Consider the following 22,010-nt stretch of genomic DNA (forward strand, 5'->3'; position numbering starts at 1 on the left):
CCTACGGAGAATGTTCCGTTTTGAAGGGGAAAACTTCGATGAATTGTCACCATTGAATTGTCACCAAGAATTGTCATTGGCGAGGGCGACCCACGACGGCTAGGCGAGCCACGCTAGCTTCCGATTTTGGGTCTTGGGTCAACACGAAGCAAGAACCCAGGGCTGGCTTGGGTTCTGCGCATGCGCACTTGCACAATTTCTTTTGGGGTACCCAATTCTAAAACTCTCCATTGTGTGACTGCACAACAAACAATTCAGTATGTCCTGAGCACTTTGTTTTAAAGCCGGTTTACATATCTTCGTTTTATATTCACAAACGCATCTGCAGCCATTGACGCGCGAGCCAACTCCAGCCACCTATTGAGGGCGGAGAGAGGCTTTCGCGCGAGTCAACGCGGCCGCTCACGAGGTGGCGACAGCAGTTCCGTAAAAGTTAACGCGACCGCCATGTAGCTTTCCGGTCCGCTCAGGCTTCCGCTGGCGTTACCACGCTTCTTCATTCATTGCACTACAATGTCTATAGTTGTTGCTGGCGGAATTCACGACACCTTTGAATATGTCACGGCATGACCGACATCTTCGCTGCATTCACACACCACTGCGGTATCGAGCAGCGGCGCACTGACGTTGGACTCGCGCGAATGCGACTACGAATTGCTTGCCTCCATCGTGCGCGGGGCTTCCCTAGCAGTCAACGAGACCCCCGAGAGTCACCGGTGGTTGCGCGTGCTTGAATTCCGTATTACATCGCCCTGCTTATTACAACCCATCGCATCGGCGCTGAAGACTCTGTGGTATGTACTACCTTTTCTTTCCGGGTCGTCTCTTCCATCTTTCAGCCCCAATCTGCAAGGTAAAAGAACAAAGTTTCGGAATTACAGCGACGTCGAGAAGCCGGCTCTATTTTCTGTTTTGAATTGGCTCTGCCACATACTCCATGCATTGTTTGCCGACCCCTTACAGCCACATGCTTCACGATAGGAGAGTTCAAGAAACGACCCAGTTCGCGCCCGGAGACTTAATCGGACTCGTTCTGATTTGAGCTTGGGCGATCGTGAGAGTTTCCTTCTTTTGTCTTTCCTTAATTTCGTTTCCAGTCGTCTATGAGCGTGGGGCTTTTGACATTTTATCCTAGTAAGTCCGATATGCTGGCTGGTTTATTAGTTTCTTTGGATCAAAGAAACCTTTCGTTCTATTCCGAACATGGATTCACTGATCAGAATGCAGTCATACTATTGTGGTAGTATATAAATTATGCTACTGTGTATAAACAGAATTTTTGTGTTAGCTGAAACCTTTGGTGAAAACCTACATTGTAAAATTGATGGTTATTGTCGTTATGTATATTTGTGTTTGCTAGAACACACATAAATATCAAGAAATTACATGACACACATCCGCAAATTGTTATTCCGATAAAAAATCGGTACACAGCGTGTCGCAATTAATGGATGCTATAACACTCTTTCTTATGTTTTTCAACGGGAAGTTAGTGAAATATTCGTATATCAAGCAGCAATACGATGAAAACCGCTATACAGTTATTTCCCACCTTTCAGCAGGGTACCAGTCTTTATTAAGAGCGATTCGACACTACACCGTAGAAAGCTGGCACGTGTCTATAGTATCACTCTTAATTAATTAATTTATTTATTAAGTCATACTTTTAACCCTCACTTGAGGGTGGTTACAGGGAGGGTCAGTAATTGAATTGCACATAGAACAAACATTGAAGATCATTTGTAGGAAAACATTTGTAACACAGAGCATTTGTAGAAAAAACACAGATACATGCAAGGAATAAATGATAAGCTATACAGTTTGAGCGAAATACTTATCAAGACGAACCTCAAGATCACTCACAGTATTTTTTGTACCACATCATTCGATAATTCCTTCCACAGTTTAATAGCGTCAGGACTGAATGAAAAACGGAATAAGTCTGTTCGAGTTATTATTTGTTGCACGAATGTACTGCGTGGTGTTCATGGGAACCTTTGGTAAAAGAGCGTTAGATAATCATCCTTGTTTATTTTCGCCTCTGCGTGCAGTGTTTGAAAAAAAACAGTTTCAATCGCTGCTTCTGCCTTCTTGATTCCAGTGGTTCCAAGTTACATATTTTTAACATTTCAGTTACCCAGTCACTTCGTCGATATTTAGAGCAGATAAAGCGAACTGACATTCTCTGAATTCGTTCTAGCTTATGTTTTAAAACCTTTTGGTGGAGGCTCCACACAGCACCAGCGTATTCTAGGGTCGGAGGGATATATGTCTTGTATGCACTCAACTTAGCATCTTTCGTCGCCTGGCGCAATTTCCTTTGCAGGAAGCACAACTTCTGATAGGTTGATGGACAAATGTTTTCAAAGTAGGGACGCCAGTTCAATTTATATGTTATGGTTGTACCCCAATATTTGAAACCACATACTTTTACCAGTACATTATCAGCAATATTATACGTTAACGAGATCACTTCCTTTCTTTTTGTTATGTGTGTGTAAGTGCTTTTTTAAAATCAATTTTCATACACCATTTTTGACACCACGAGCTTAATTAAGGTTCGAAGGCACTGGCTGATTTTAAATTGATCTTCCCTGCATGTTACTGGAATATAAATTTGGCAATCATCCGCGAAAACCTTAATTTTTACACGTGATTGGACATATCACTGTATAGCAGAAAAAATAGTGGCCGTAATACGGGACCCTGCGGCACACCCGAATACAGCTCACAATTTCCCGACACAGTACCTGCCACTCTGAGTGCTTGTTGCGGGTCATTTAAATACGCTCCTGTCCAATCGAGAACATCCGCACTAAGACCGACATAGCGAAGCTTGCAAAGCAGTTTGCGGTGTGAAACTTTGTCAAAAGCCTTCGCAAAATCTATGCATATAACATCGACTTATTGCACACAGGCATATATAACAACACAGAAATCATGAATGGTTTAGATCAACTGCGTTACAGTTGAAAGGCCACTGCGGAATCCATGGTGAAACGGACATAAGTAATTTTGTCCCAAAAATGTCGAATGTCTTTTGCCACTATATGCTCAAATATTTTAGAACACACCGACGTGAGAGACACAGGCCTATAATTGCTCAAAATACAATATTACTCTATTGCCGCCTTTAAATATTGGGACAATAATCGCTCTATGCTAATATCGATGTAGCGAGAGACATTTTAAAGACTTCCGAAATATATTTACTAGGTAATACGACAACCACTCCGCGAATCATCGCAGAAATCCATTCGGTATACCGTCAGGACCACATGACTTTTTCGTGTCGGAGAGGGGCAGCTGATCGAATATACCTTGTCGGTTAATGCTATTATTATCTGCCTGAAGTGGCAATGTAGGAGCCGATTCATATTCTTTGTTGTCATCCTGGTGCGTACAGAACACTGACTGGAAATATCGATTGAATCTGTCAGCGATATCAGACTTTTCCGTAATTACTTCTGTTGCCTCTACAATCTGTTCAATTCCTTCATTAGTTTCCTTAACAAACAGCCAGAACTTTCATGGTTATATTGCGCTCAGTTTTACAAACACGATATTAAGGAAGGACAGGACGTGGACGGACGAAGCGCAAACTACCAACTGTTTGGTACTGTTAAAGAACGCGCTTATATACGAGGAGATATGGTGCGGGGGGGGGGGTACATATAGAAAGATATGACAAGGTGACGACATGTGACTATAGTTTGGGTCAGGCACACATCCTTCACATGCACCCGTTCGCCCTGGCAAACTCGACCTCAGCTTTGATAAGCGCGATGGACGGAGTGCTTACGCACGTCTCTTTTTCTTTATCTATCGCAAGCGCCTCCCATATTTCTCGCTCCGTTTTTGTTTTTGATGTTCCAATGACTGTGGTGCTTTCTATTAGCGGGGAGCATTTGCACTGTTTGCAATGTGCGGCCAAGTTGCTAGGTGCTGCCAGAAGCTGGCACGTGTATTTGTGCTCCCGTAACCTATCGTTTAGACAACGTCCAGTTTGCCCAATGTATACTTTTCCGCAATCTAGTGGGATTTGGTAAACAACTGAAGTAGCGCATTCCACGTACTTTTTCGCGTGCTTAGTCTGACAGACCGTAGCACTAGGGTTGGCCTCTTTGGATCCTGCGTTCACCTTCTTGCACATGCCTTTTAGTTTTTGCGGGGCGGAGAACAGAACTTGAACATCATGGCGTTGGGCTGTCTTTTTTATCCGATGTGACAAGCCATGGATGTAAGGCAACACCACGCGTTTTTTCAATTTTTTCTGTGTTTTCTGCCTTTTCCTGTTGGCTCTGATTTCGGGCAACAAGTTTTCACAGATTTGCACCACCATGCTGTTCGGGTACCCACTGTTTCTTAAGCGGCTTACTTGAAGATCGATGGTGGCAGCTCACAGCATGGTGGCATGATTTTTCAATTGCTTGACTGATGCAAGCCTTGGCGATGCCTCTTTTAATGATTTTAGAATGGCAAGAGTCGTACCTCAGGATTTCTTTTTCTCCTCTAGTTTTGTAGCACCAGCACATGTGGGAGCCTCTGATCCTAATGTTTATATCAAGCTACTGCAATCGACCTTCGGTAGGAGTCTCGTACGTGAACTCTAAACCTTCATGTGCTTTTTTGAACATGCTGATGACAGTTTCTACGCTACATGGATCGGTGAAACCGATCCATGTAGCGAACCCGAACAGCATGGTGGTGCAAATCTGTGAAAACTTGTTGCCCGAAATCAGAGCCAACAGGAAAAGGCAGAAAACACAGAAAAAATGGAAAAAACGCGTGGTGTTGCCTTACATCCATGGCTTGTCACATCGGATAAAAAAGACAGCCCAACGCCATGATGTTCAAGTTCTGTTCTCCGCCCCGCAAAAACTAAAAGGCATGTGCAAGAAGGTGAACGCAGGATCCAAAGAGGCCAACCCTAGTGCTACGGTCTGTCAGACTAAGCACGCGAAAAAGTACGTGGAATGCGCTACTTCATTTTTTTACCAAATCCCACTAGATTGCGGGAAAGTATACATTGGGCAAACTGGACGTTGTCTAAACGATAGGTCACGGGAGCACAAATGCACGTGCCAGCTTCTGGCAGCACCTAGCAACTTGGCCGCACATTGCAAACAGTGCAAATGCTCCCCGCTAATAGAAAGCACCACAGTCATTGGAACATCAAAAACAAAAACGGAGCGAGAAATATGGGAGGCGCTTGCGATAGATAAAGAAAAAGAGACGTGCGTAAGCACTCCGTCCATCGCGCTTATCAAAGCTGAGGTCGAGTTTGCCACGGCGAACGGGTGCATGTGAAGGATGTGTGCCTGACCCAATCTATAGTCACATGTCGTCACCTTGTCATATCTTTCTATATGTACTACCCCCCCCCCCCCCCCGCACCATATCTCCTTGTATATAAGCGCGTTCTTTAACAGTATCAAACAGTTGGTAGTTTGCGCTTCGTCCGTCCACGTCCTGTCCTTCCTTAATATCGTGTTTGTAAAACTGAGCGCAATATAACCATGAACGTTCACCAACTAGCCCCCTTCATTGCTTTACTAAAAGCCAGAACTTATCACAGCCAGTATTTTAACGTACTAACATAGTATTCTCTTGCTCATTTGTTATAGGCATCACTGTGTTGTTGCGCGCCTTTTTCCCCTTTTTTTTAACTCTTACATTTTTCTCACCATATTTTGATGTTCCTTGCACAAATGGTTTTGTTCTAGGTTAGCGCAGAGTCACTTGTACTGTATAAAATTTTTTTCTGCTCGTGCTTTTCATTCTTTCAAGCAGTATCTGCTGCTATGTGTACGTTTTATCAAGAATTTTTCCTTGTATAAAGTGACCAAGTTACGTTAATTTTGTGTAACACCCATTTTAAACCTATATGTACCTTTAGCGTTTAGGAAGTGTCGTTGTATTGCTCTTACTGGTTTCTTTTTGTTTGTTTTCCTGTTTTTCCGCTTGTGTTCTTTCTATTGTAGCATGCATTATCTGTTTAAATGCGTATACTGTATATATCACTAATTCATTGTAACACCCCTATGTAATGCCCGCATGGGCCTTTAGGGCCCTTGAATAAATAAAAAAAAAATTCGTGATGAGCTCTTCAGAAATTTAGTGAGGGTGTTATTAAAAAATTGATTTTTTAGACTGCGCAATCTCTGCCTTCAAGTTTTCTTTTGCACGAGATATCTCCATCGGGGCCCTTTTATTTTCGCGCAATCTTTTTATTCTGCGCTTCATCTGAATTATTTTTCTGCTTATCCATGGGTTTCTTCGTTTTCTTTTTGTGCGAATAGGTTCGTAATGTAAATAGTACTGCACAATTTTCTTAAAACGTTTCCAAGGCTGTTGAACCGACTCAAGCCTTGATATAATGTGAAATTCGCCAAGCGACATTTCTAAAAAGTCAGTGATAGTCGTATCATCAACGCGACCGTAGTCTTTACCATGTGCATAAACAAGACGCTTTGCTCGAATGATAGTGTCACAGAAAACGTCAACCACAACCATTCCGTGGTCTGATATACCGTCCTCAACTGATACGGCGTAATTGGCCACTTTACTTGATATGAAAACTAAGACTAACAGTGACTGTGACGTAGGGGGGATTCTTGTGCAGTCTTTTACAATTTGTGTGAGATTATCAGAAAACATTAGCTATGATTGCCTATCAGCGCTACGGCTTTCCACATGACCAGTTGAAAAACTTTCCCAGTTAATATGCGGTAAGTTGAGGTGTCCAGCCATTATTAGTCTTGTGTTTCCATATACATTATCACACAAAAACATATTTAAGTCCTCTAAACACTCGGGCGGAGTGCTGGACGGTCTGTAGACGGCTCCAATAAGCTACGTAATGTTGGCGTAATTCACCTTGCACTACACTGTTTCTGGTAAATGGCAATCCACTTTTATTGCCAGCATTGTACTTTTAGTTATCACTGCCACGCCACCACCTCGAGTGTCCCTATCCCGTCGAAAAATCTTGTATCCCGGCGGTGCAATGAAGTTATCCGTTATGACTCTATTCAGCCATGTCTCTGTTATGATCATAACATGGGGACTATATGTAATCAGTAAGTATTCTAAATCTGTGACTTTGTTTGCAATGCTTCGCGAATTTATTGAAAAAAGTTTGAGCTATTATCGCGCCGGCTGAGGTGGCATCCGGCCCCTACTATCCACCGCTCCAGGCATACGCGATCCGCGATGAGCGGAAGCTTCAGAGCTGTCGTGACCTTCTAGTTGATCTTGTCTATTCTCGCACTGACAACGAATGTTCCGTTTTCGATCCCGTTCGTAGAGCTCACTGTTTACGTTAAGCTTATCATGAATCATTTTCACTTTTGCGCCATTTCCTCCCGGTTCTGCAAATAATAAAAGCTTACTCAGTATATGTATATCACATCATAAGAAGCCGGCTAACAAGGACATCAAGGACAACATAGGGGAAATTGCTTTCACTTACTGATTGAGCTAAAGTAATGTTAAATTAATGTAAATGAAAGTGGATATGTATAAAATTATGTAAAAATATATGTAACAACCGTTTATTATGTTGATGCTTCGGCCAGAGACCGGCGTTTCTCAAGGCAGAATAACGAAAGATTATATATATATATATCTATATATATATATATATATATACATACATACATACATACATACATACATACATACATACATACATACATACATGCATGCATGCACATAGTGAGAGTAAGAAGTCAAGGAATATGTAGGGCTTTGTTAGAATAGGTAAGCACGCACTACGTGGCTTCCTAAATGAAAACCGATGTCTTCAAAGTTAACCCTGTGCCACGTTTACATTTACGTTTGCTAATGATAAATAAAAAAATAACTAAGAAAGCAAAATGGGCGAACTAAATTCATCGTAGTGGATAGCGACGCGTGATTCATTTTTTACAGGGATGTGAAATTTGTTGCGTTCAGATTGCTGTTAATGTGTTAAAAAGTTTCGTGAAAATTTAAGATTGCGTCTAGGTATGCCTGACTGATCTTATTTGAAAGCATCCAGAAATACAAATATTAAGCGACCGGGCTCATTAGGTATGAAGGATGTAACGCCAAAAAGCAACACAGCGGTATTTCGAAATGCAATCAACGTCAACGCTTCGGCATGTTGATTATAAACATCGAAACAATTCGTCTTATTGAAGCGCATTAAAAACTCCGTTGGGTCTCGAGGATCGCATTCGTCGACAACATAGACAGACATCGTGATGGAAAAACCGACAGCTCAAGCTGAACCCACGTTCTGACTTCCCGAAGCAAAGTGTTGGGGAAGCGAAATTGGTGCAAAATAAAGACAATGTTGTCTATGAAGAGGGAAAAGTTGGTAGGAATGAACACGCACAAGGAAGACTCTTAAAAGCCTAAAATCCCAGAATTAGATTATAGCCCTTTAGAATATCACGCCGGCGACCGTGGTTCGACCAAGATCCCTAAAGAACACACCTTTTCACACAAAGGCTCGTTGTTGGGGAAGCAAAATTGGTGCAAAATAAAGACAATGTTGTCTATGAAGAGGGAAAAGTTGGTAGGAATGAACACGCACAAGGAAGACTCTTAAAAGCCTAAAATCCCAGAATTAGATTATAGCCCTTTAGAATATCACGACGGCGACCGTGGTTCGACCAAGTTCCCTAAAGAACACACCTTATCACACAAAGGCTCGTTGGCGAGCTTTGACAAGAGTTGTATCAGTCATTGCCTTTCCGCAGTGCATATCACGTGTCCCAGCTGTAGTCTCGGGTCTATCGTACTCATCGCAGTCCGGGTTGTCTGCACGGCCTATAGAATCTATACGTAGCGCCTAGTGAACGCCCCACGACGTGTAACGTGCGTGCCAAGCTTACGCAACTTCTTTTGGTGGTGGGCGGCAAACCAGTAACTTCATGTGCACGTTTGAGTCGAATCCGTGAAGGCGGCGATGACAGCGACTTGGCTGCGCCCGGCGTGTCCCGGTATTTTCGCCCAATATTATATACACGCGCTAGAGCGTTAGAGCGTCTGTTAGAGACAATGGGAGGGTTCACTTCCGCGACAATATTGTAGGGCCGCCTTAGCCTCCTCGTCGGCGAGCTCATTTCCGTCTGCTAATCAGCGTGCGGGTAGCTTGGATCTTCCCTTCCTTTTGCTGCGGACTGCATTCTGGCAGACGCAGCCAGGCCACAAACGTCCAGCCGCATGTCCGTTGCCGCTCTTCCCGCTCACGTGGCTCTCCAAGCGACTCTTTGTGCTGTATAACCTATGTTGCAATTTATTTAAGTGCAGAAGATTGCAGCAGTTTTCTTTGTTGCATAAGCTACGCATAAACTATGTTTTCAGTTTTCCTTTATGGCTTGATCGTTACGTAAAACAATGTGTCACTTTAAAAAAAAAGTGCTGTGATGTTGTGATGTCCTTCAGCCGCTGCCATTGTTCACAAAGGGGGTGGAGGATCCCTCAAGCTGTCATTTGAACGGCCTTTCCCTCCGCCTCCTGTTACACTGTACTGTGACTAAGCAAATAAATAAATAAATAAATAAATAAATAAATAAATAAATAATCTAGTAAGTCAATCAATTAAACAAAAGTCAATCAAGTAAGTCCTTCGCGCCCTCCGAGAACATTTATAACTGCACAGTTGCGATAAGCAGGATACGTGCGGGAACTGCGCTGACGCCGTCTGCAACACGTCGTCTGTCTTCAAGGTGAACTGCAACGAAATTTTGGGCCGTGTAATAAAAAAAAAGAGGCCTCGATTCAGATAGTGCCAGACACAGAACAGCGTCCGTTGAAATTTTACGCTTGAAAAGCAAGTCCACGCGTCTGGAAGCGCTCGCAAAGGTAGGTGTTTTTAGTATCAAAAGTAAAAAAAAAATAGAATAAGAAAGATAAAAAGAAAACACTGCCATTACCGCTTGCCGGAAATAACGGATGATTTGGAAAGCCCGAATCATCGGCGTGACCTCCGATAATAAACGGGGCCTCGTAACGGCCCGCAGCTCCCTGAAAAAATCTGGGAGGCGACGTGCTGGAAATGACGTCATAGCCGCTAACCACCAGGTGCGCGCGTCGTCTGCTTAGGCGCTATTAAACGGCTGCTAACGGCAAAATTAGACGATTGTCAGACAGTCAGCTTTGTCAATATTTGGTTCGACAGCATGTACGACTCATTTATTACCAATTTATCCAAAGCCAAACTTTGTCGCAGTTGGCCTTTGAAGGAGCCCTGACGCACTAAATATTCGGAAATTGCAAAAACTACATACCGCACTCTTCCCGTACATAAAGGATCACACCAAATATGTATGAAGGTTGGGAGACAAGTTTCTTAAAATTTGATACTACAGTTGGGTCTTAAAATGTCCGACCTGCCGCCATCGGCATTGTTTGACGTCCCGACACAGGCAGAAGTTTGCCGACGTCGTGAAGTGATAAGGTTAGAGGTACAAGGACGTTGCTCATAAAAAAGAAAGTGTAAACGGCAAAGCTGTTCGCGCGTGGCAGCCCCAGCGATAGCAGCAATGGAAGCAACCAATGTATCAATGACGTCATGATGCGTTAACCTCCTGGCTACCAACACCGAAACTAGGGCCCAATTCACAAAGCTTTTCGTTCGTAAGTGCTCTTTGCTACTGGCTGGCCACCTTCGCAAATAATGTTTGTCGTCAGGATTGGCTGGAATATTATCTTAGGAACAATACTAGCTTAAGAGGCTTTTGTGAATAACGGCCCTCGTTTGTAAGAACATGCGATACATCAAATTATTCAGGACGCTCTGGCCCCTGCTGGTAGCAGTGGTGTCCAAAACATGGTGGCCGTCACGGCTTTGCAATTGCTTCCGGCGCATTTAGCTCGCAAAAGCGTAGCCTTCGAGATCAGCCCCCCCCCCCCCTTCTTTTTCCACTCCGAGAAAGCGGTCGCTAGGGGCTGGATACGGCCACCACACATTTTCCCCTTAGGTTTAGAGGGTTTGTGCGTTCATTTAACGAAAAAGAAATGCCAGTTGAAAGAAAAGTTTCATAGAAATCGGTATTCCTTGAGCAATGCGTACACTGTTACGCCACTGGAGAATCAATGCCCGGGGTAGTGACGTCAGGAGCTATCTTATCTTTCGCTTTCATAACTTCCTTATGTAGTCTCCGAAGTAGTCGTGTCGCTCGCAGTCTTAATTTTGCACGCGCTGTGCGCAGGCCATAACTCGCGAACACCCGTGAAAAAAAGAAAACTTTCTCGCTGCCGTATACTTCTGGAGAATGGCAGTTCGAGAGTGGAACCTGTGGAACGGCGCCAGTCCGTGGTTAGAAGACGCCAAATGTTGTTCGCAGATGGCTTCGACGCACTTCGCCTGCAAGGAGTGCAGCATGCACTTCAGCGGTCCCATGCCTTACATGGACCACCTGAAGAGCGCAAGGCACCTGAAGAAGGTTGCCGCTCACAGGCAGATGGAGGCGCTGATCGGAGCCGGAGCCGAGGTTCTCAGCCCGGACGTCAAGTTGGAGGTCACGTCCACGGCCACGGGATTATCGTCGCTGCAGGTGGCTCCTTTGCCTTTCGTCTGCAAGCTGTGCGACGTTGCCATGAACTGCGAAGATGCCCTGATTGCTCACCAAAAGGTTGGACGCTCTTTCTTCTTTCAAGGGTCTCTGTGGGCCCGACGGTTGTATCGTGTCGTTATTGCTCGCTCAGGGCGCTTATAAGTCACGCTACGTAAAGGTATTTTTCAACATAAAGAAACAGTTCGGGGGTTTTACGTGCGGTGACCACGATCTGATTACGAGGCGCGCCGTAGTGAAGGACACCGGATTAATGTTGACCAACTGGCGTTCTTAAACGGGTACCCAGGGCACGGTACACTAGCGTTCTTGCGTTCCCATCCCATTGGAAGGTGACCTTGACCTTCGAGGTCGGGAATCGAACCGTCGACCTGGCCCTCAGCAGCGCAGGGCCATAGACACTTAGCCGCCGCAGTGGACTGTATGTGTACTAGCCAATTATTCAGCCTGACGGATGTGTTTGTTAGCGTGTGTTCTAAAGTGCCCCGAAGGACTGCTTCACGCGTAAGCCGCAGCAAACAAACCTCCCAAAGCAACAAACGCCGAAAAGATACGTTGTCGATAGAATACAGCGGACCAGTGCTCGCTGAAAAAAAAAAAAAGAAAAAGCAACAGATACGAAACAAAATGGGGCGGGGGCTTCCAACATAATGGAAAGCTCCGGGTTATCTAACGTGCATCCTGCCCAGGAAATGACAAGCGGTCTCTACATCCCACCCCGATTGGAATGCGGTCGCCGCGGCTTCGTGTTGAGCTGCAGAATGTTCGCTACGCACGTTACGTTGTTATGTCGTGTCCGACTCCTCCTGCATAAAAAAAAAAAGTTTACTGCTGCGCGATTTTTTTTCTGCCTGCATTATAATAAAACAGCGCTGACCGACGCGGTAGAGAGACAGATACGGGCCATTTGATTTTCGTTAACTGAATAGTGTTCGCATAGGTAGTTCTCACTTAACATCGCGGGCGCAGCTTCTCACCGTGCTATAGAGAGAGAAAATAATGCAGAGAAAGGCAGGGAGGTTAACCAGAGGTAGTTCCGGTTGGCTACCCTGCGCAGGGGGAAGGGTTAAGAGGGATAAAAAGAGAAACAGAGTGGAAGGGGGAGATAGAAAGAAAGGGGGACAAGCACGAACAAAGCGCGTACACTACAGAACGGTAGGGGGCGGCATTCTTAGAGTCTGTCGTGAAGCCCCGTAGACCGCAAGAACGTTAATAGCGCGAATAAGGCCTTCAACGCGGATGTTCTTTCGGAGCATTGGCCTAAAGCTTTTAGTTCTGAAAGTGGACGATTGTCCAGCTTGTCCAGTACCCTGCACATCACTTGTCTCTCAGCACTGTAGCGCGGGCAGACACAGATAATGTGTGCGAGCGTCTCGTCGATGTTACATGTGTCGCACGTGGGGCTGTCGGCCATTCCTATGAGGAAAGCATAGGCGTTTGTAAACGCAACGCCTAGCCACAGACGGTAAAGCATGGTCTGTTCACGTCGTGGTAATCCAGGCGGGAGGTGCATCCGTATGTCCGGAGACAACGAACGCAACCGACACATGGTGAAAACATTTGAGTCCCACAGGGGCAAAGTACACTCACGGGACATCAATCGCAGCCCAGCCGCAGCGTCTGTTCGCGAAAGCGGAATGAAGACTCGTTGACCACTTTCATGTGCCGTGCTATAGTTCCCTGATAAAACAGCCAGGGTGACCTCAGTGCCTCGTATTATCACTAGTACATTGTACCTTTTTGAGTATGAGCGTTCTTTTTTTTTTTCAGCTGGTTATCACCCATATCGATTTGTCGCTCGCAATGAGACACGCCTGTCGCGCTGTCGCGCGTTTCTCGTTTGCGCAACTTCTAGATTTACTAGAGCCGCAAGATGCCAGAAACGATGACATCAGTGCTAACCACCTGCGTGACATCCTATAGAAGCCGTCCCAATTTTCGTATCTGAAGCCGTATGTTTTTTTTTTCGCTGTTGCTCAGTCCTGTGAGGTATACTATAGGTAATTATCGTTTCTAGAAAGAAAGCAAACTTCACTCGAAACTTCAGTTGAGGTATCGGCACAAGAATACGTGCAAACGCCGATCACTGTGCCACGTGCCTTAGTTATTTATTATTTTTTGGCAGTGTCACTTCATCCGGCTATCTACAAAATTAACACGCGGCTTTTGTGCTAGCCAGCTTCGGCATTGAGAGCGAAGAGCGCTGTATACGTTCAGGAATGCACTAACGAACCGTGTTACAAGTTTGGATCGGCGGTACACCTGCATATTTACCTACAGCGCGAACAAATCGGGCGACCCGCCGTGGCTATAGCTTAGCGGCTATGACGTATAACGCTGCTGAGCCCCGGGTCGCAGGTTTGTACCGGCCTGCGGTGGTCACGCTTCGATGGTGCGCAGCTTGTTTACTTAGATTTAGGTGCACGTTAATTAATTGCACGTGGTCAAAAGTAATCCGGAATCCCCAGGCCCTCACCATTGTGCCTTTTGCTCCTTGGCATTTGTATACTTGTAGCTTTGCTGTTTGAGCACAGATACCCTTTATGAATTTTGTTTCTCAACCAGCTCTGTGCGCTAATATTGAATATAAATGTCCTGCTCCTTATTCGTTCATCAGATCGAAATAATATTACCTCTGTTGTCATTTATTTAAGGCTTATTGACTTGGGTCGTTCGGACAAGTTTAGCGTAATGCCATTGGACTTTCGCATCAGCTCGTGGTACCAGAGATACACATTGCGCAATTAAACTAACGGAAATGATTTTTTTTTGCGTTTTGCCAGGCAAGCCACAGTATGATTATGATGCACACCGTAGTGGGGGATTCCGGAATAATTTTTGAGCCCCTGGGGTTCTTTAACGTGCACCTCATGCACGGTATACACGGGCGGTTTCGCACTTCGCCCCCGCATAAATGCGGCCGCTGTGGCCGGGATTCGACCCCGCGACTTCGGGCGTAGTAGCGTAACGCCAAAGCCACCATGGCGGTTACATTGTACAATCGCCCGCATATATTATAATGAGAGCTGGGGCATGCTATGTTTATAGTTTGTGTGCGTGTTAAAGAAACGCGGACGCGGTACGCTTCTCTGAGGTATGCCATATGAGTTACAGAAGTCATGATGAACGTTTGCAATTATGACCTTTTTTTATTTTGCGCAGTAGCGTAATTTGACAGCGCGGCCTAAATTCATGTTCTTCTTCAGTGTCCCTGTAAGAGTCTGGAGTGTTGCCCCTGACAACGCGCCTGCCGTTCCGAGCGTTCGCGCCACCTACATTTGTATCGTGTTTCAGGGTAAAAAGCATCAGCGGGTGCTACAGCGAGAAGAAGTCCTCCGACAACTTGCCGCCGGCAGGAACGTATGCCGGGAGCTCCCGGCCGAATCAGCGACGGGCCAGGCTTCGACGCTGCCAGTGTCGAGCGAGGCCGGGGCACGGGGTCAGCCGACGAAGGATGAGAGCAAGGACGAGGGCGTCGACCTGTCCTGCCGCTTCTGCGGCATCGTCCTCTTCGAGAACCTCGGTTACAAGCTGGAACACCTGGAGACCGACGCGCACCGCAAGAAGAAGATGCAAGCCGTCGGAGGACAAGACGCTCACGACGAGTGCCAGAAGCCGTCCGCGGGCGGAGATGCGGAAGCGGTTAACGGCGTTGAATGATGACGTTTTTGCGGCGGAGCTTGAGATGACCGTTGCCGCGCTCAGCGTGGCGATTTTCGTTTCGGTTTCCGAGGGCCGTACTTTGTAAGGATTCTTTTCCTCTTACGTTCCTTTATTTTGCCCTTCGTCGTTGGCTCACACGCGCGGCCCCGGCCACTATTAATTGCTGGGATTGGCAAACAAGCCCGGCGGTTTACAAGAGGTGATTCTAATGAGAAGAATCCATACGAATTACGGCCCGTGACGTCATTTTTTGCGTTTAGTGCACTCCGGATGACGATTTCTCGAAAAAAGGTTCCGACTTCTGTTGGAACTTCTATGCGTACCTCCCTTTAGTGACGCGAAGAAAGACGCAATGAAACGAGAAAAAGCACAGGCAAATGAATTGTTTAATTGAAATTTCTAATCAGTTTATATGTTGTTTAAAATCGTTATCAAATAATGTTTAATAAAAGTTAAGATCTCATGCTTTAAAAGCTTACTTCCCATTATACGCAATGACCCACGCCCGCAAGTGTACCAGAGCGCTGGAAGAAGAGCAACATTCTACCAATCCGTACCAAAGGGAACGTTAAAGAATTGACGAATTATTGGCCCATTAGCTTGCTTTCAGTATTGTGTAATATATTCAAGGTAATTTTCTATACTATAAATACTTCAATCAACCAAGAAAACAGGCTGGCTTCAGAAAGGGATATTCTACAACGGATGACGTCGATGTCATCAATCAAGTAAATCGCAAATCTGCGGAATACAATAAATCTCTCTATGTGGTTTTCGTATATTATGAAAGGGCACTTGATTAAGAAGAAGTGGCAGCAGTCATAGAGGCACTGTGTAATCAAGGAGTACAGGAGGCGTACGTAAATATATAGAGAAATATGTACGAAGATCCCATAGCTACCTTGCTTCTCCACAAGAAAAGTGGAAAATTACCCATAAGAAAAGCGGTGAGGCAAGGAGACTCCATCTCTCCAATGCTATCCATTGCCTGCTTAGAAAAAGTATTCAGGCTATTAGACTGGGAAGGACCAACGGCGGTGGTGGTGGTAACAACTTTATTGAGATTCTGCTCAGTCATCTGGCAGACCCGAGTCCTAGGATGGCCCCTCACGAGGAGCGACCCTTTCGGCCCAGGCAACGAGGGCTTTTTGTAGTTTTTCATCCGGCGTAACGGCGAATACCTCAAGAACCTTCGGTTCGCAGATGACAGTGCCCTGTGCCACAACCCTGGGGATAAATTGCGGCGAATGGTTCAGAACCCTAGCCGAGAAAATGCAAGGGTAGGTTTGAAAATTATTAGGGAGAACACAAAGACAATCTTCAATAACCTGGCAAGGCACCCGCCGTGGTTGCTCAGTGGCTATGGTGTTGGGCTGCTGAGCACGAGGTCGCGGGATCGAATCCCGGCCACGGTCGCCGCATTTCGATGGGGGCGAAATGCGAAAACACCCGTGTGCTTAGATTTAGGTGCACGTTAAAGAAGCCCAGGTGGTCAAAATTTCCAGAGTCCTCCACTACGGCGTGCCTCATAATCAGAAAGTGGTTTTGGCACGTAAAACCCCAAATATTATTATAACCTGGCAAGGCAGGCACTCTATGCGCAATAGAGTGCATACGGCATGCACTCTATTCTGCCTATAGAAGGCCTATTACAAGGGCGAGTCAGAAAGTCTTTGCCCCCTATTTTTTATTAGGCAATATAAGGTACATACAGGAAGTTACAAATATACGTACTATTCTATGTACCTTACATTGTTTTTCCACAGAGCCCCCACACCGGTTCAGACATTTGTCCCAACGCAGCGCTACACCCGCCGTGGTTGCTCAGTGGCTATGGTGTTAGACTGCTGAGCACGAGGTCGCGGGATCGAATCCCGGCCACGGCGGTCGCATTTCGATGGGGGCGAAATGCGAAAACACCCGTGTGCTTAGATTTAGGTGCACGTTAAAGAACCCCAGGTGGTCAAAATTTCCGGAGTCCTCCACTACGGCGTGCCTCATAATCAGAAAGTGGTTTTGGCACGTAAAACCCCATATATTATTAACGCAGCGCTAGATTTGGGATGCCCCTGTCGTCAGTCACCGACGCACGCGGCCTCCCCGAACGCTCATTGTCATGAAAGTCCTCACGGCCTTTTGTGAGCTCGAAACGCCACCGCCTCGCACTTCTCAAAGTGGGACAACTTTCTCCCAAACGTGGGCTGCATGTCCCCGAGTCGCACTTCTTTGCTCGTACGCCGTGGACGTGTGAAGCACAACCGCTATCTTAACCAATTGACAGCAGCGCCGTGCCGCGGAGCCACCGGCAGATAAAACCGGGCTGTTCCAAGAAAGGTCCACCACTGGGAATTGGCATGTTTACTTCGCATTTACAGCCGTAATTTGGATAAATAGGAGAAAGCCTTTCTGTTTCGCCCTCGGTTATATATATATATATATATATATATATATATATATATATATATATATATGGAGAGAGAGAGAGAAAGAAAGAGCTGCGTAGGCCATCTAAAGATTAGAGCAGATAACCGGCGTTCATCAAGAGCACCAGAATTGGTGCCAAGGCAAGGGAAGCGCAGTCGAGGACGGCAAAAAAATTAGGCGGAGGGAGGAAATTAGAAAATTGTTAAAATTTGAAAGGTGGCAATGAGTATAAACGTAGGCTGCTGCTGTTGATGATGAATTAAAATGGTAAAATAGTAAGTGATATGGAAATCAAAGTGGACGAAAGAATAACTTGCCGCAGGGCGGGGCCGAACCACCCTCGTTCGCATTAGCCGGCGCCGCTCTCTGTTAGGGCGGCCATTTCATTTACCTACCCTTTCTTATTTATGCGTTTCAGCTGAACACATGCCAAATGCTTTCTCTGGTTTCATTGCCTGGTGTCGTTGTTGTACGGTTGTGACTAAGGAAAAAATCAGCTCCTTGGATCCTCTTGTCGCCAATCGCATTAGTCGAATTAGCTCTTAAATATACCCTTGAAGTAAATAACCCTTAAAAAAACGTCCTGTTGGAAACCATCGTGCCGGGGTAAGCTTGGCCTGGGGGAATCACTTTGGTTAAGTAGGATTACGCGCACCCGCAAAACTGGCCTCACGGGTCCGGCATTGTCTAAATTTTATGGCGTACTTTTAAAGGCTTTCAATTAAGGCGTGCATAACGAATATTTAAAGACATAGCAAGAAACTCGTTACACAGTACTAATGCCCTTCCAGCTGTGTTCGAATCAAAGTTTGGAGATGAGGATAAATTTTAAATGATGGCTCCACCCCCTATTTGGGGAAGCAGGGAAGTTGAGTTACAACGGTGGCGACACTTGGCTCCATCGCTATGAGTCCGTGCATTATTTAAAGCGAAGTTTGCCCATAGGCGAACCCTTCTGGTTTGTGCTAACCGTGGCAGCTGCTGCTGCTACTGCCGAATGGCTCGCACAAAGCACAGTACTCGGAATACCGAATCGGCTTTATATGTAGCCTCATCTGTGCAGCTCCTGCAGATGTGCTGGTGGCCGGCTGTGTTCTCTACAGAATTATACGCCTGGAAACAACAGACAACGCCTAATTATTCTCACTGCAACAAATATGCGCCTACAAGCACATAATCCCTTTACCAAAGTGGCGCTGTCTTCTTTCCAGGCGTCTGGCTCGTCTAGGTCGTCGGCTTCTTGCCGATTAATACGGGCCGCCAAGGGTGGGGATGTGGGCTTGTTCGTACGCGTTGACTAACGGTGGTTGAGCGCAGGGAAAACACGAGGGCGAGAGAAGACAAGTAGGACGCGCGGGCAGACCTGTGTGTGCCTGCTTTTGTCCTGGTGTTTTCCCTGCACTAGACAAGCTTTAGTCAAGGTTGGCCGGCCCTAGAGACAGTGCTATAGTGAACTAGTAGCTGCCAAGTGGTTGTGAAATCAAAGGCGTAAGTACCTAGTGCATGGTTTTATTTCGAATCTGTTGGCCTCGGTTATGACTTGTCCATGTGCAAGAATGCGCTGCGGAAGCGTTCTCGCGCTGTGCTCGAATTGTGCGTTAGTTAGGGTATACGACGCTAGCGAAAGTGTCGGTTTAAATGAAGCAGGTAATCTGATTTCGCTGTACTTCGTCCACCTGCAAGAGTTTCGTTAAGAGGAAGCTTTAGCTCGGGTGCTGCTATCTATATACACGTAAACGCAGAATTCGTATTTCTCGGCATCCACTGCACCTAACTTTGTGAGTTTTGTTGCATTTAAAAGAAGAAAAAAAACTTAAATCTAGTGACTGCTGGTTTCAAATTTTTGAGTTAGGTCGTCAATTTCTATAAAAATTGGCAAAAATCTAAAATTTTCAAGAACGAAAATATGAAGTTTACAACTAACTCAGCAACAAAAAATGATATTACTATACTGTGAATTGCATCCAGCAGTACATCTAGCGCGGACAAAATTGATGTGCTACACACGGTTCTCAAAAAAATTTGGTAATATGGAAATAAAGCTTTTGCAGAACCCTTGTAAACAACGTAACAAATTCCCGTAAGATATAAAATCAGATATCGAGTTTGTCCGCTTTCAATGATCTAATGGATGCCGTTTACAGAACCGCGATATCTGTTCTCGGCGCAGAGTTGTGAATTTGTAAACTTCGTGCTTCTATTTCAAACTTTCGAATTTTCGAAGATCTTTTTAGCAAAATTCATTCGCTAAATCGACATTCCGCCTCCAACAGTCACTAGAATTCAACTTTCTCTCTCAAATGCAAGAAATTTCAATAAAATCGGTGCAGGAGTTATCTCAGGAAACCGTTTTTGCGTTTTACATGTATTTCAAGAGGCTGCGTCGGAGGTGGGCCCAAGCTAAAGCTTCCTCTTAAAGCTGCACTCTAATGAATTCAGCAGTCAAGTGTGTTTCATATACATAGTGGAACTAGACGATAGTCGTGGGATATAGGTGAAAGGCGTCACGCCTCGCACGCTCTAACTGTCGCTTCTATGTAATATATTTATGTGTTACGTTTAATGTATGTCGACATGCTGTGTAAGTGACGTTTGGAATCTTTTTTTTTTCACCGTGCCTACTCCTTATGCATTTCACTTGAACACAACATGCCAGATGTTTTCTCTGGTTTCATTGCATGGTTTCTTGGTTGTATGGTTGTGACTATGGCTCTATGGGTGTATCATCATTGGCGTACCTGGGCGATTCAAAGGAGGATTGCCGCCATCGTAAGCTGTTAAACGCGGATGTTTCTTAAACGAAAGTAGCACTGCTCGATATTTGGTGCGCACATTCAGAAGTGACATTTGTGTGAGAGCCTACGATGACGGCCACCCGTTGGCTGAAACTAGCCTCGTCCGTATCATATGCGAATGGTCTTACCCTGTCTTGGTATGCTTGTTTTTTACAATTTGTATGCCGAGAACGAATAAACCGTAATACGATGTGCACCTCCTCGGTATCCACGGAACGCTTGCAACCTACTGCATAGATGTCTTGCATGACTGTTCATTCGTCGTACGGAACCTGAAAGGCTCCGCACTCTTTTCCTAATACGAAGTGCGTACTGTTCGCGTCAGGAGTTTGCGGGCCGTGGGTTCAGCGTTAAAGCTGAATTGGCAGCCGAATTTAGAAGTAAACAAAAAAAGTACAACACTGTGTTGGCCGCGCACACTAGTACGGGTGACGAGCCTGGACCTCAGGTTGCATGTTCGGTATCGAAATATATTCTGATATAACTTCACGCCGCGTAAAACTGACCGCACCTTACACGACTGCGACAAGGTTTGCCTGTCGGTCCAGCCGGCCTGAACCCGCCGTGGTTGCTCAGTGGCTATGGTGTTAGGCTGCTGAGCACGAGGTCGAGGGATCGAATCCCAACCGCGGCGGCCACATTTCGATGGGGCCGAAATGCGAAAACACCCGTGTACTTAGACTTAGGTGCACGTTAAAGAATACCAGGTGGTCAAAATTTCCCGAGTCCTCCACTACGGCGTGCCTCATAATAAGAAAGTGGTTTTGGCACGTAAAACCCGATAATTTTTTTTTCAGCCGGCCTGGATGAGCAGACCTGCACAGCGCAGGTCGACTCATGCCGATCTGCTTGCAAGTGTATATAAAACAGGGGGAGGAGGAAGGGAGAGAGTGAGGCTGGTGAACGTGCACATCTGTGGGCGTTCTACAAGAAATGTACAGAATTTCTTGACATAATTTCTTTGTTTAACTTGACGCAAATGCCCCCTCCCCCTATACAGGTGGAAGTTTTGTTCTTGATGTAATGTTGACTAACCTATCTGAATATGTGTGCGTTTGCGGGCTCAAATGTATTAGTACCACAATGTCTTGCACTACGAAGTCACGCTAACGGTCCAAAATCCAGAAAAAAGATAATGTATACACAGTTACGAACGCGCAGACGTCAAGCAGCTTCTTTTCGACTTGTCAAGGTTCTCAGGGAATTTTTAACCAACTTCCATTATGATAATTCTAACGAAAACTGCAGCGCAGTTCACGAGCTGTTTATAGAAATAAGAGATCAGCACATTCCTAAAATGACAATCTTGTCATCAACCCATAGTCCATGGACACTTTGCAAGTGACGCATCAATAAAAAGAAACGCTTGTATTCAAAAGCAAAGCTGTCGGACTTGTATGATTAATGAAGACTTTCGTGTGCTACTAACAAGTATTACTAAAAAGCTTTGGAAACTGGCTAGTCTAAGGATTTCCTCTGGAAATTCCATCCATTTAACCAAGGACGGTGAACATTTGTCGTCATCAGTGGCTGCAGAAAAAGTAAACTTGTTCTTTAG

At 45.5% G+C, this 22,010-nt stretch overlaps 2 protein-coding genes across 2 annotated transcripts in view; one reads left to right on the plus strand and one right to left on the minus strand.

Moving 5' to 3' along the window:
* The window catches only part of LOC142563289 (excitatory amino acid transporter-like), a 135,533-nt gene that overhangs the window by 28,655 nt on the left and 84,868 nt on the right, over positions 1–22,010 (minus strand). The gene's annotated exons all lie outside the window — the stretch shown is intronic.
* Positions 424–20,652, plus strand: LOC142564641 (uncharacterized). The gene is made up of 3 exons (XM_075675715.1): positions 424–794; positions 11,343–11,630; positions 14,865–20,652. Exons 2-3 carry the CDS (start codon positions 11,343–11,345, stop codon positions 15,228–15,230), a joined length of 654 nt encoding a protein of 217 aa, XP_075531830.1. The 5' UTR covers positions 424–794; the 3' UTR covers positions 15,231–20,652.

This window comes from Dermacentor variabilis, chromosome 11 (assembly GCF_050947875.1).
Source record: "Dermacentor variabilis isolate Ectoservices chromosome 11, ASM5094787v1, whole genome shotgun sequence".
NCBI classification, from domain to species: domain Eukaryota; kingdom Metazoa; phylum Arthropoda; class Arachnida; order Ixodida; family Ixodidae; genus Dermacentor; species Dermacentor variabilis.

Excerpts from the sequence above, each read along its gene's own strand:
- LOC142564641 (XM_075675715.1), top strand. The coding sequence starts at position 11,343 with ATGGCTTCGACGCACTTCGCCTGCAAGGAGTGCAGCATGCACTTCAGC. Across the intron at positions 11,631-14,864 it reads CCCTGATTGCTCACCAAAAG|GGTAAAAAGCATCAGCGGGT; the intron begins GTTGGACGCTCT and ends ATCGTGTTTCAG.